We start from the raw sequence: 11832 nt of genomic DNA on the forward strand, positions 1-11832 counted from the left end.
TTCGTTATGATGCTAACATTTTCCCTAGAATGACTGTGCAATAACAAGAAGCCCCAACGGTGAAGTTTTCGTTCTAGAGACTGTACCCGGCTTACGATTCAGAGGTAGAGCAGCTGCATTTGATCATGCTACTGCTATAGCCCATCTTAGGAACATGATTGAATCTCATGCCTCGGAAACGCTAGATCGAACCCATGTCAAAGAACTACGTGGACTAGAGCCTGGATACAAACCACTGTTCGAAAACTCACTAAGAGTCATTCCTGCAGAGCAACTATCCCCAGTTGATTGGAACCGTCCTATCGGGTCAGGACGCAATGGTAGAGTCTATGCATCAACTTGGCAACGTCCAGGGGGGGTTCTTTCGACGTCAATGCCTTGCCAAATTGAGGTTGTTTTGAAAGAGATCACGCCAAATGACTGTCAGGTTTCTTGTTCGTTACAGAAGTTTATGAAAGAGGTCTGTTCTCACGGTAATCAGCCGCTGTTTGTACGAAAGCATTGCTGACTAGCTATTCTTAGTTGGATTCAACCTATGCAGCCCTTGGCTCACAGCCAATGTGCTGTGTCAAGTTTTTTGGGATCACCCAAATGAGCCTTCTGCTAGACGAGAACCCTAGGCTGCTCTTTGTATTTGAGCGTGCCACTCGTGGCCATGTTGAGCCATTCCTACTATGGCATTTATCGCCCCTTAGATTCTATGACTCTTGGAGAGCACTAGCAGATTGCTTCGTTTCTGTCGCAACTGGCCTAGCATTCATTCATAAACATGGAGTCGTCCACAGGTATGCTGACCAACATGAGCAGCTTTCTAAGATTCACAAGCTAATCTTTGTAAATAGGGATTTACACTTGGAAAATATCCTTGTTATGGACGAATTCTACCCAAACGATGTTGAAATTCCTCACGCGTTCAATTACCTCATCAGTGACCTCGGTGAAGGGAAACAACTGACTCAAAAACTAACAAGCCTGATGAGCAGTCAGACTGCTTTTGCTAGCTACGGTGCCATTGACTTTCGAGCACCTGAACAATTACAGGGCCTACCCAACAAAGACGCCTTCGCTGCTGAAGTCTTTACTTTCGGCGTTGTGGCATGCAAACTTCTGAACTGTAGATCCCTCGTTAGTTCAGTCGAAATACCAAGCCATATCAGAGCTAGTGCATCAGAAGATATCGTTGAACTTAATCATAAAAAAACTGGGAAGAAGGAGCTTCAAGACGGGCATATCGTTCCGCGAACCATACGTAGCGTCATATCACGTTGCCTGTCGCACAGAGGTTTTGACCGTCCCGATATGAGCCATATTTTGAATGAGTTGGAAGACATTACGTCAACTTTCACGGAAGACAACATGGAACGACAAGCAGGGCGAACTGTGGACTGGTGTTATTGGGATTGGGAGGCAACCTTCCGTGCTGCACTGAGTGACGGCGATTCTGACTCGAACTCAGATTCTTCCGAAAGTTCTGGATCTTCCGACTAAAGAACAAAGTGTGGAAGGGTCATGCTAGGTCCCGTTCACTAAGTAGCTTTAATATTAGCCATTAATTCTTTATTAAGTAATTATAATTTTACTTTAAATCGCATATATGTAAATGGCTTAACTGTAATGCTTTACAGCAGCTTCATCTCGCCATGTCTAACCGTCCATAAACTGATACGCAATCAACATTATTATTGGTCCAAAGCTCGGAACAGCCCCACTGCGTGATCGTCATTACAGGATGCCGATCCACGCGTTCTGTGTCACTGGAACGAACTGGAGTCCTTTATCAATGCCACGGCAAATTATCTTCTCACCAAAGCCAACGAGTTGCCCGCTCGACTCGATACTTACCTTTATCATACACAGTCCTTCCTTCGGTACAGCCCCACATATGCCTCTATCAACCACTCGCCACCATGTCAAGACGGGCTGCCGAACCTGCAAGTGCGTTACCCTGCCTCCGCAGGTAAACTTGGTACTAACCACTCATAAAGAGCCCGAAAGATCAAATGCGACGAAGCCAAACCCTCCTGTAAGCGCTGTGTATCGTCGCGCCGCGTCTGTGGCGGTTATCAAGGCACAGCTAGCCTGACATGCTACCGCCCAAACCAACTATCCGCACGCGATCAGTAAGAAGGTAGAGCGTTCCAGTTCTTTACAGAAATGGTTGGGCCGGTCCTCTCGGGTCCTACCGACTCTTACTTCTGGACGCATCTGGTCATGCAGTTCAGCCACTTTGAGCCTACCATGCGCCACGCTGTTCTGTCGATTAGCTCGCTCTATGAAGAATTTGCTAGAGGCTCTCGTATCACTCGGCAGGTCTGTGGTAGCACCTTTGCTGTTGATCACTACAATGCGGCTATAAAGCATGTCAAGTCTGCTAGTGATGAGCAAATGATACTAGTTCTCTGCGTACTCTTTATTTGTATTGAGTATCTACAAGGAGACTTTGACGCCGCTCTGCAGCACTGTCGTCATGGCATCATGATTCTTAACAACTCTTCGCGTCCGGAATGGATGTGTCAGTATCTTGTTCCCATATTCAGACGTTTGAGCATAACGCCATTTTTCTTTGGCGGTGGCGAACCACCGACACGTCTTCCGCAGCTCATTGGATTCGAGACACCAATGCCTTCGGAGTTTAGTGATGCTCGAGAAGCGCAGACAGTGATTGACGATGTGATGATTCGGATAATGGGGTGCCTGTACGATGGCAATGATGATAGGGTTGTGCTGGCTTCATTGCTGGAAGACTGGGATTCCAAGATGAATCATCTTGAGCGTGCACTTCCCCCAACTGCAACAGCGGATAAATACGCCATATATGGAATGAGATTCAAGCACAAAATGGCCAGAATTTACATCCAACAGCAAAAGTCACATACAGAAATGTGGTGGGATCAGCATCTCGATATTTTTCGCGATGCTGTAAAATTGGCAGAAGAAGCTTCCCTCCTATCAACAGCACCAGACCACCAACGCATACCACAATCAAGTTTCAGCTTCGAAATGAGTTGGTTACCAATGCTGTTCTTCATCGTCCTCAAGTGTCGAGATTTAAAAATTCGTCACATGGCATTATCCTGGATGGCGCAGCTTGGACCGGCCAAAGAGGGTCTGTTTGACGTGGGGACTCTGTATAGAGTTGGAAGACGTCTTATTGAGCTGGAACATTATATAGCACTTGACGATAATGCCGTTGGACTTGAAAGTGAGGCTGTACCGCCGGAGGAGAAACGATACTTCGCTATTCCGATAAACCACGAACTGGAAGTCATCCCCGAGAAGGACGGCACACTCAGTTACAGACGACGGGTTAAGTTCCTCAGAAAAGACACGGAGGATAACGTAATCGCATGAGAGGAATATATCTATGATGGTAAGCCTCGTGGATGCAGCGTTAAGATTCCGCCGATGAGGTGTGCATATCGCCTGTAGGATGATATATCTTGAGAGTGCAATGAGCCAGATTGTTCATTTTGAACTGCATTACGTGTTCCTTGCCATATGTGTCGGTCGTGATTCGTTTAAAGCTAACTTCAATCCGCTGGACGGTTTATGATAGGCCTGTATATTCCCGGACGCTCGACTGAGGGAATGTCCCGAGAGTCTTCTAAGCTCAAGTATAAGTTGTATGATATTTCAACAATAGAGTCTCGATATCGACCAATAAATTCGATTGAGATTTGGACCTTTCTGTCAACAACTATCTGACTTGTCAACACTCTCAATTTCCATGTCTTCTGCCGTTTTGTTCCTCAGTTCTCTCAGCCATCTACTCTTGCTCAGATTGGGACCATCACCGCACAAGATGTCGCTGTGGTGCAAGAATTCTTGAATGGACTTCATGATTCCAAGGGACGACGTGCTTACCTTAGCTATGGAACTGGATCTGAATTTACCGATCTCGGCACCGCCTACGATGAAGAGACGGAAAGCTAAGAGTTGAGCATCAGCGGCCTCGGCGGTGAATGGGTCGAACGCTACCTGCTGCTTCAGAACTCAAGCGCCCATCCCAGCCTGGATAACGTAACCTATGACAAACTCAAGGAGTGAATGATGCATAACCTGAACAAGTATGCAGACTCTTTCCAGACGACGTACCCAGATCTCAGCGCCTTCAAAGCTGCGGGCGGCAAGGTCATCCACGTCTACGGCGAGTCAGACGGCTCTATCCCGGCTGGCTTATCAGTACACTGCTACGACTCTGTGCGCAGCATCATGTTTCCCGATAAGAGCTACAACAAATAAGAGCATGACTGCTCTAGATGAATTTTACAGACAGTTCCTCGTCCCTGGCGGAGCTCACTGTGGAAGTAACTCTGGTGGCTGGCCCCAAACCACGTTGCAAACTGCTATTGAATGTGTTGAGGAGGATGTTGTTCCTGAGACTCTGAAAGGTACTGATGGCATTGTTACTATCTGCCGCTGGCCTCTTCGTCCTCCCTGGTCCAGAAAGAATTTTTCATGCTTTTGATCTGACCTTGCTATTCCTGACTAAGCCTGATCGACACGCTTTCACCGCCTTAAGAAAAGCTGAGACCCCGTTCTGATCCTGTCGTACAAAACCACCATGCCAAATAGGATTAAAAACGTAAGGACCCTACATTAGGGCCTAAGGCAATAGGGCTTATATACTGTTCAATAGACCCTAACACAACAATAGTTCATCCTCCATCATTAATTATGATTCCCCACACAGAGCCACGACCTGCGGCTTCGATCAACACTACACCCTCAGAACTTCTCCATCGTATATTTGATTTCCTGCTACACGCCAGGGACCCAAATAAACCAACGGCTGCTCGCGTTGATGACATCCGCTCCCTCCGCTTGACATGCCGACGTTTCTGCCAATGGGCCTCGCCGCTGCTCATCCCCGAAATAAGTGTCTTTATGACCGAGACGTCTCTGGAGCGCTTGAAGAATGTTTCTAGTCACCAATTGATCAGATCTGGGGTGCGCAGCGTTCACGTCAAGCTCCCATACTACGAACAACGCATGGCAGCCGACCTGAGCCACTTCGCCTATTCTCACATCGCAGGTATGAGTCAGCATCTTGACCACCTGAAAGATGTAATCCCGGGTGAACTGCACGAGAGGATATCCTACAATGTGCCCGATTGGATCAATTACGAAGTGCTTGAATTGGGCAAGGATATGATTTCTGCTTGGAACTCAATTTATACCGCAGATCCAGAAGACCCGCAGCGGGACTCGGATGAACACATCGAGTATCGGAAAATCCTAAGAGATGCCCATCGTGAATATCAGCTTTTGTTTGAAGCGCAACAGCAAATGCGAGAGAACGGGACCTTCCTCTCCACCATTGCTTCCGCCATGGCAAGAATGCCCCACGTCGATAGGTTAGAAATCACTGATGGTGAAGATGCTGTTTTCAAGAGAGATGCCTACCTTGTCGACCGAGACTACCGCATATCTGTACGAGCAGTCATGTTGAGACCTCATACCTGGTCAGACGCTTCAAATCTCTACCCCGACCCTGATTTCGAACCACCAATCGAGTTCTTACACAAGCTTCCAGTTGAGATACACAGAGCAGGAGCAACCTTGCGAGAGATGAAACTCCAGTGCTCTGCGCCCTGTAGCTACGCCAATCTCTCCATGTCTCCCTCTGAGCGAGTTTCACTCATCGAATCGCTCCAGAACTTGCAAACGCTCACTCTTGACGCAGTGAAAGGTTCCATGACGGGATGGTTTTTCGACCATCAAGAGGATGCGATGGATATAGTTTCAGACTTCCTCTCAGCACTTCTCCAGCCTTCTGGTCTCGAGAATCTCACCATTAACTTTTTTAATTTACGCAGTTTGAATGATCTCCTCGCCGGAGCACATAACAAGCGTTTAAAGCGGCTTCATTTGGTCGGGGCTAGGTTAAAAGCTGGCAAACTCGGACAATACCTGGCCCGTGTTGAAGGTCCATGTGATGTTGTCTTGGAACATGTGGAAATACTTGGTGGGAGATGGGCAGACGAAGCTGATGAACTGCGGGGGCTGTCAAGAGCCTTGACTACAGTTGTTCAGCCCTTTGGCGATGAGTTTCGACGCGGGCGGTCTACAAACGTGTGCAATGCTGAGGAGGAGAGGATGCTTAACAATTACCTCCAGAGAGCAAGTTCTGTCAATCCTCTCAGAAATAGGAACATCTAGTACGGCACTGTATCTAGATTTATGAACCGACTATGGCATTTTATGACACTGCGACTCGACAAGGACTGTTTGGGAGTGCATGCCCCGTACCGAAACAGGGCGGAATGGGGATCCGAGGCGCGGAACCATAATCTAACGCTACTCTGCCGGAGCCGAGATAAGCGCTGGCCTCGTGTCAGCCCAAGGCTTTTCAGCTGCTCAGATTACCCCAATACGTACATGGAAATGCCTCCTGCATCGTTAGGCATTACATCTTGCAAAGTCTGAGGCCGCCCATTACGGTTTCTGGTAGACTGTCGTGTAGTTTGATAGCCCCCTCATTTATTCCTCGATTATCTGTACGTCGCCAACGTGCAGCGACAACATAAGAAGAGACAACCCCATTATCCCCATCACTCAATTGCATACCACGCTGAGGCGACAACTCTTCCCCACCCGATTCAGACTGAAAAGCACCATATAGCGGCACCATGGACTTTTTGAATCGCTTACTCGGTAGAAACACCGATACTAAGTACAAGTATCGCGGCGCCAAACTCCCGAAAGAACCTCTGACGCCACGCGAAATTGAGGAGATGCACAGGAAGCTGCATCCCGATACGCACAGAGATAACGCGTGGGAGCCAGAGCCCAATTTTGACACTCGCGACTGGAGTGTGCCCTATACTCAATCGCTGGAAGAAAAGTTCTCTGCTGTCGGCTCGCTACAAGATGCGCAATCGGAATCATTGCTGTTTAGCAAATTGCCACTAGAGGTGCGCATGCAGATCTGGCGCCTTGTCATGGGGAATCATAAGGTGCACTTGACCGTGCATCGTGGCGGACTCAAACAGTCTGCGTTTGAGTCAGAGAATTATCAGTGGTTACCGCAGAGAAGACTCTTGAAAGTCCCTCTGATTTGTCGCGCAGCGTATGTACCCTCCCAATTTCATCATGAAGCAATACTGACCTTATTTCTTAGATATATGGAGTCCATCTCGTACCTCTACTCTGACAACACCTTCTGCTTTGGCTTCGGCCAAGCGAGCTCAAAGTCAGCGCTCACATCGCTGGACACTATGCTTCCATGCAACACATCGAAGTCGGATGGCATCTATATGCCGGTGTGAGTCAGTACTACGACAGCCACCCTCAAGCCTGGGATATTACACTGGATGTTCCAGCGCCAGAGACTGAAACGCTATGGAATAATGTCTGCGCCGAGCTCGTGAAACTATCGCATCTGCGGACGCTGCGGATCGTGGTTTGGCTTTCTGGTGATGGAAGAGCACAGTTCGTCGGGATGGAGAGAGACATGCTTGCACCGCTGGTTGCGATGGGGCATTTGGAGCGGTTTGTTGTTCATTTGCCCTGGAAGCAAGACGATACTGAGATGTGGAAGGGTGCGCCGTTTTTGGTTTCTAGGCGATTCAGGGTCAAGGAGATGTATGGTGTGAGCATTCCATTGCTTGATGATGACTTTTACTGGTCAGGCTCAGCTGCTCAACATAGGATCTATAGGTGAGCAGTTGGTAGGAAGCTAGAGAATAACTTATCGCAGGCAGTCTTGTGGCGGTAGAAACCAAGAACCTAGGCACCTTCTCTTTTCCCCTGAGCTTCCATCTCATGCACATCTTTGCAGAACTGACAGTAGAACTGCCACCTCTTCGCACCGTAAACCCACCCAAGCCCATCTACATACAGCGGATAGAGACCATCGTGAGACTGTGGCCGAATATCTGAACACATACAGCAAACCCCGTACCCACCACAAAACCCTTTTCTCCAGTGTTCACAAAGCACAATCGCTGATCGAAGGATATCGTACTCTTTCTCTGCTTTCTGGCACCCCTCACAGTAGTTTGCCCATCTTGGTGCATCGCGCTCCCAGCCTGTGCCGTCAATGTACCGGGGGTAGCGACCGTCTGGGCGCAGAACTCTTGAGTCCGCGCAGGTGCAGCACTGCCTTGGTGTTCGGTATCTGGTACAGTAGCGCTTTTTATAGTGGTCGCAGGGGCGATGATAGGAGTAGAATGTGACTTTTTGTACCTTGGGAGGTTTGTCGTCGGTTTGTTTGTGAAGACGATAGGGCATGCTGCAGCGTCGTCAGATTTTATTGAGATGGCGCTTTTTGACGTGGGAGAGCAGGATGGGTGCTGTGCTTTAGGACGGCTGCGAAAAGTTATCGTCTGAAATGTCAAGCATTTTGTTCCAAAATTGATCACTGTAGAAGAGGCTGGTGTCGTTTTAAACAGGTTCGAGAGATCGTGGTGACTCATGGGGGAAAGCGTCTGACTAGGATTGACTGCCGTATCCTCACCAGTGGCTATGCTGAGATGCTTGACTAGCGGGCAGCCAGAACATTGCGATAGGTAGGACGGGCAGTGGAGTCAACCGTATCTTATATTTGGTGACTCCCTCTCTCCCTCTTCCAGCAATTCTTCTTTCACACAACATATATTCATGGAAATACCTAACACAACTTCCTGTGATCAGACTACATTTAGGTCAACCCATTAGCAATAATTACTTGCGCATCCGCGAACGAGTAGCTCATGAACCGCAAAAAGCTATTGAAAATCCTTATAGTCAAACGTTCTTAGACAAGAGAGAATTGAATCAGTATCTCTCACGCTCTAGTATCGTATAAGCGTGTGATCATAGCGACAGACAAAGTGGCAGATGCATGGGATTGTTGCCGGTACGTAGCAGACAAAATAAGTTAGCTTACAGGGCTAGATCGGGAAATTTAGTGCTTTCAGGCGATCGATTTAGATCCGCCACAACCAATAGAAGCGCTATATTTAGTTCCATGAATTAAATTACAATCGATAGTTCGCAATAGCTTCCAAAGCTAAGGCTTGGCAGCCCCCTACTTTTATAGCTATCGACTTTCCAGAATCCGCCTTATGAAAACTCGGGTATTGTCTCTTCTCTTATTCACCATTTAGACCACCATGTACTTTTCGAAGGTATCGACAGCCCTTCTTGGCTTGGCCATTGGTATCCAAGATGCAGCTGCTGGTCCTTGCAAGCCTGAGTCCAGCCAAACTCTAACCGAAAGCTCTTGGGGGGCGACAAGCTCTGTGTTTGATGCTGCCTCGACGACTACTTCGATTGTGTCCTCAACCGAGACTACGCAGACGCGTCCCGATAATGAGATTTCTTCAACGGTCTCCCTTGACTCATCTTCAGCCGAAGGCACTTCCCCCACGACGTCCAACACCGAAAGTGTCTCGACAGCATTAGAGTTCTCCGAAACCAGCGCGAGGCTGTCATCAACGAACAAGGAAACATCAGACTCTTCAATAACGATAGAAGTCTCAGAGTCCAGCAAAATCCTCCCATCATCAACTGAGGAAACAGCAAGCTCCTTAACAACAACAGAAGCTTCAGAATCCACCACGGACTTCTCGTCAACGATTGAAGAGGCGACCGAAGTAACGACCGAAGCAACTACTGAAGAAACAACAAGCTTCGCCACACCAATAGAAGTCTCAGAGCCAACCACTATCCTTCCATCCACAACCGAAGAAACACCAAGCACCTCCACAGCACCAATCAACGAACAACCGCAAATCTTCACCGGCGGCTCCGCAACATGGGTTTACCAAGACGGCATCATGGGTGACTGCGGATCAGTCAGCCACGACACCGACTTCGTCGTTGCCCTAGATTACCGAAGGTATGATCGGAGCAAGTGCGGTAAAAAGATTCGCGTCACAGCGACTTCTGGCCGGCGCATCGGGTTATCTATCGACGTCACCATTGTCGACGTTTGTTATGCCTGTTCAAACGAAAACTCGATGGATCTGTCTACGGCTGCGTTCAACGCTTTTGCCCCGCTGGACGATGCGGTGGTAAATGTAAAATGGCAGTATTTGCCGTGATCTGCCGTGATCTAGGAAATGAAGCGAAATAGAAGAAGTAGAGGAAGAATGAGGCCAGAATATCAAGGGAAATAGACTAATGCGTAATACAAAATCGTCAGTGGAAGTATTAAGCACTGACACAGATACATTCTTTGAGCAGTTGCAGGCAATATGCACAAATTAACGACATCTGCAACTCGATAAAAAGCCACAGGAATTTTACTCTTTAGCCAACATCTCCAGCATTAGATACATGACTCAAAGAGCTATAAATAACACTCATTGCCATTCTATTTATTGGCTAGCTTCCTACTTTGAACCCAGAGCGACCTTCGTCGTTGACGGATCAGAGTGCTTTAAAACTAGCTAGCTCAATAATTCTGTAAGCCATCCATCTGATCAGCATCTCCAGTCATGGCTTTCATGCCTTGCGTTGCCAGGCTGCTAGACGCCACGCTAGCAATACCCTTCTCGGCAGCCTGCATTGCAACCATACCAGCATGAAATCCGACAGCCTCTTCAACAGACGTCTGAGGAACCGATATGGCGACCCTCGCAAGATCCTGAGCTGCTGAAACCCCATTGTCCAGGCTCATTATGGCGTGGCCCATCTCGTGGAGTTGTTGTGCAGCCCCATGCGCTGCACCGCTGATGGAATCACCAGGATTCATAGAGAATGCATGCGCGACAGAGTCACCCGGAAACAGGCCTGGAGCGAAGGTGTGGGTGACATGAATAGCGGCCTCATCAAACCCATGACCAACGCCGAAGCCCACAGCGCATGCTCCCAAGGGGATCAAGACATCTCGTTTCTGTAATTTATGCAGAGGAACATCTCGTTTCTTGAGCTCTGCACGGATGAGCTTCAGCTTCGACTCTGCTACGTGCAGACGACGGAATCCAATCGCACTGAGCAAGAAGGTGCCTCCAGAGGTTGCTAGGGCGGTCAAGGTCCCGATTTGGGCACTGCAGAATGCAGCTGTAATCTGACGGGTTTTGACGATTTCCTGCTTACGGAGACGGTCTAGGTCGTAGTGGGATATGCGATGTGCATATTCGGTCTTGTCAAAGTCAAAGAAATCCCCGATAGTCATGTTTTCTGAAAGAGAAAGCGTGTATGATTGAGGTATGAGACAAGATCATGGAGCAGATTGATGGTTGGCAGTGGATAAGAGGATGCTAGTGGAATTGGGGCCAAGAGTAGTGGTTCTGGATACTCAAATAGCTCTCTTAATAAAGGATATGGTACTGGCTAGGACACAGGTACAGCGTGCATGCATAGCCGCAGGGAATCGATGAGATCGCGGACAGCCAGGATCTGTGTGACTTGACAGGACTTAATTACAATAATAGTAACCTATCTGACGCGGCTATGCAGCTGCATAACCTTTCTATCTTCCTCTTTCTGAAACATGTGCTACCAGGCTGTGTCTATCACAAATCTGGAGAATTGTCCAGATATGTTGCATCACATGGCCTTGAGGGTCTTTGTACAACACCCCGACTTGACGGAGCACTGTGCTGATGGATGGACCTGTGCTACGATCGCGCTGGGCTCCTTGGGGTATTCCTGGGGGTTTTCTGTCGGCTGGCACTGTAGACTGGAACACTTGGCTATGTTAGGTTTCACAGCATCTTCAATTCGCAACGTCTGCCACAAATAGTATCCATAGCCTAGTTGCACAAACAACGCGCGTTTTTCTTAAAACTGTATGACCTTGATCTGTTTCACTAAGGAATATCTTAGGCTAGTCCCATGACCCATCAACTTAGTGATGTACAAGACTCCTGGATAACTGTTACGCAACAACTAAAATAA

At 48.2% G+C, this 11832-nt stretch overlaps 8 protein-coding genes across 8 annotated transcripts; 6 read left to right on the forward strand and 2 right to left on the reverse strand.

Moving 5' to 3' along the window:
* Window positions 1-1587, forward strand: BKA55DRAFT_193299 (kinase-like domain-containing protein). The gene is made up of 3 exons (XM_046185085.1): window positions 1-460; window positions 523-785; window positions 843-1587. The coding sequence occupies exons 1-3, from the start codon at window positions 155-157 to the stop codon at window positions 1486-1488; spliced, it is 1215 nt and encodes a 404-aa protein (XP_046043594.1). The 5' UTR covers window positions 1-154; the 3' UTR covers window positions 1489-1587.
* Window positions 1588-2370: 783 nt separating this feature from the next.
* Window positions 2371-3458, forward strand: BKA55DRAFT_581296 (uncharacterized protein). The gene has a single exon (XM_046194037.1). The coding sequence runs from the start codon at window positions 2386-2388 to the stop codon at window positions 3349-3351; it is 966 nt and encodes a 321-aa protein (XP_046043595.1). The 5' UTR covers window positions 2371-2385; the 3' UTR covers window positions 3352-3458.
* A 168-nt stretch (window positions 3459-3626) lies between these two features.
* Window positions 3627-4585, forward strand: BKA55DRAFT_712996 (uncharacterized protein). The gene has a single exon (XM_046200841.1). The coding sequence runs from the start codon at window positions 4070-4072 to the stop codon at window positions 4466-4468; it is 399 nt and encodes a 132-aa protein (XP_046043596.1). The 5' UTR covers window positions 3627-4069; the 3' UTR covers window positions 4469-4585.
* A 63-nt stretch (window positions 4586-4648) lies between these two features.
* BKA55DRAFT_581297 (uncharacterized protein) lies at window positions 4649-6318 on the forward strand. The gene has a single exon (XM_046194038.1). It carries the CDS (start codon window positions 4678-4680, stop codon window positions 6160-6162), a length of 1485 nt encoding a protein of 494 aa, XP_046043597.1. The 5' UTR covers window positions 4649-4677; the 3' UTR covers window positions 6163-6318.
* A 314-nt stretch (window positions 6319-6632) lies between these two features.
* On the forward strand, window positions 6633-7752 carry BKA55DRAFT_713004 (uncharacterized protein; the record flags this gene model as incomplete). The annotated part of the gene is made up of 3 exons (XM_046200842.1): window positions 6633-7072; window positions 7124-7243; window positions 7273-7752. The coding sequence occupies 3 exons, from the start codon at window positions 6633-6635 to the stop codon at window positions 7664-7666; spliced, it is 954 nt and encodes a 317-aa protein (XP_046043598.1). The 3' UTR covers window positions 7667-7752.
* Window positions 7732-8235, reverse strand: BKA55DRAFT_524302 (uncharacterized protein; the record flags this gene model as incomplete). Its single annotated transcript, XM_046188710.1, has 2 exons — window positions 7732-7880; window positions 7938-8235. 2 exons carry the CDS (start codon window positions 8233-8235, stop codon window positions 7732-7734), a joined length of 447 nt encoding a protein of 148 aa, XP_046043599.1.
* Window positions 8236-9066: 831 nt separating this feature from the next.
* Window positions 9067-10292, forward strand: BKA55DRAFT_581300 (uncharacterized protein). Its single transcript, XM_046194039.1, has one exon. It carries the CDS (start codon window positions 9099-9101, stop codon window positions 10029-10031), a length of 933 nt encoding a protein of 310 aa, XP_046043600.1. The 5' UTR covers window positions 9067-9098; the 3' UTR covers window positions 10032-10292.
* A 92-nt stretch (window positions 10293-10384) lies between these two features.
* On the reverse strand, window positions 10385-11107 carry BKA55DRAFT_544803 (uncharacterized protein; the record flags this gene model as incomplete). The annotated part of the gene is made up of 1 exon (XM_046190756.1): window positions 10385-11107. The coding sequence occupies one exon, from the start codon at window positions 11105-11107 to the stop codon at window positions 10385-10387; it is 723 nt and encodes a 240-aa protein (XP_046043601.1).
* Between the last annotated feature and the right edge of the window lie 725 nt (window positions 11108-11832).

This window comes from Fusarium redolens (genome assembly GCF_020744475.1).
Source record: "Fusarium redolens strain MPI-CAGE-AT-0023 chromosome Unknown BKA55scaffold_20, whole genome shotgun sequence".
NCBI classification, from domain to species: Eukaryota; Fungi; Ascomycota; class Sordariomycetes; order Hypocreales; family Nectriaceae; genus Fusarium; species Fusarium redolens.

Coding starts and splice junctions, on each gene's coding strand:
- BKA55DRAFT_193299 (XM_046185085.1), top strand. CDS start 155: ATGATTGAATCTCATGCCTCGGAAACGCTAGATCGAACCCATGTCAAA. Junction 461..522: donor TACAGAAGTTTATGAAAGAG/GTCTGTTCTCAC, acceptor AGCTATTCTTAG/TTGGATTCAACCTATGCAGC. Junction 786..842: donor AAACATGGAGTCGTCCACAG/GTATGCTGACCA, acceptor CTTTGTAAATAG/GGATTTACACTTGGAAAATA.
- BKA55DRAFT_581296 (XM_046194037.1), top strand. CDS start 2,386: ATGATACTAGTTCTCTGCGTACTCTTTATTTGTATTGAGTATCTACAA.
- BKA55DRAFT_712996 (XM_046200841.1), top strand. CDS start 4,070: ATGCAGACTCTTTCCAGACGACGTACCCAGATCTCAGCGCCTTCAAAG.
- BKA55DRAFT_581300 (XM_046194039.1), top strand. CDS start 9,099: ATGTACTTTTCGAAGGTATCGACAGCCCTTCTTGGCTTGGCCATTGGT.
- BKA55DRAFT_581297 (XM_046194038.1), top strand. CDS start 4,678: ATGATTCCCCACACAGAGCCACGACCTGCGGCTTCGATCAACACTACA.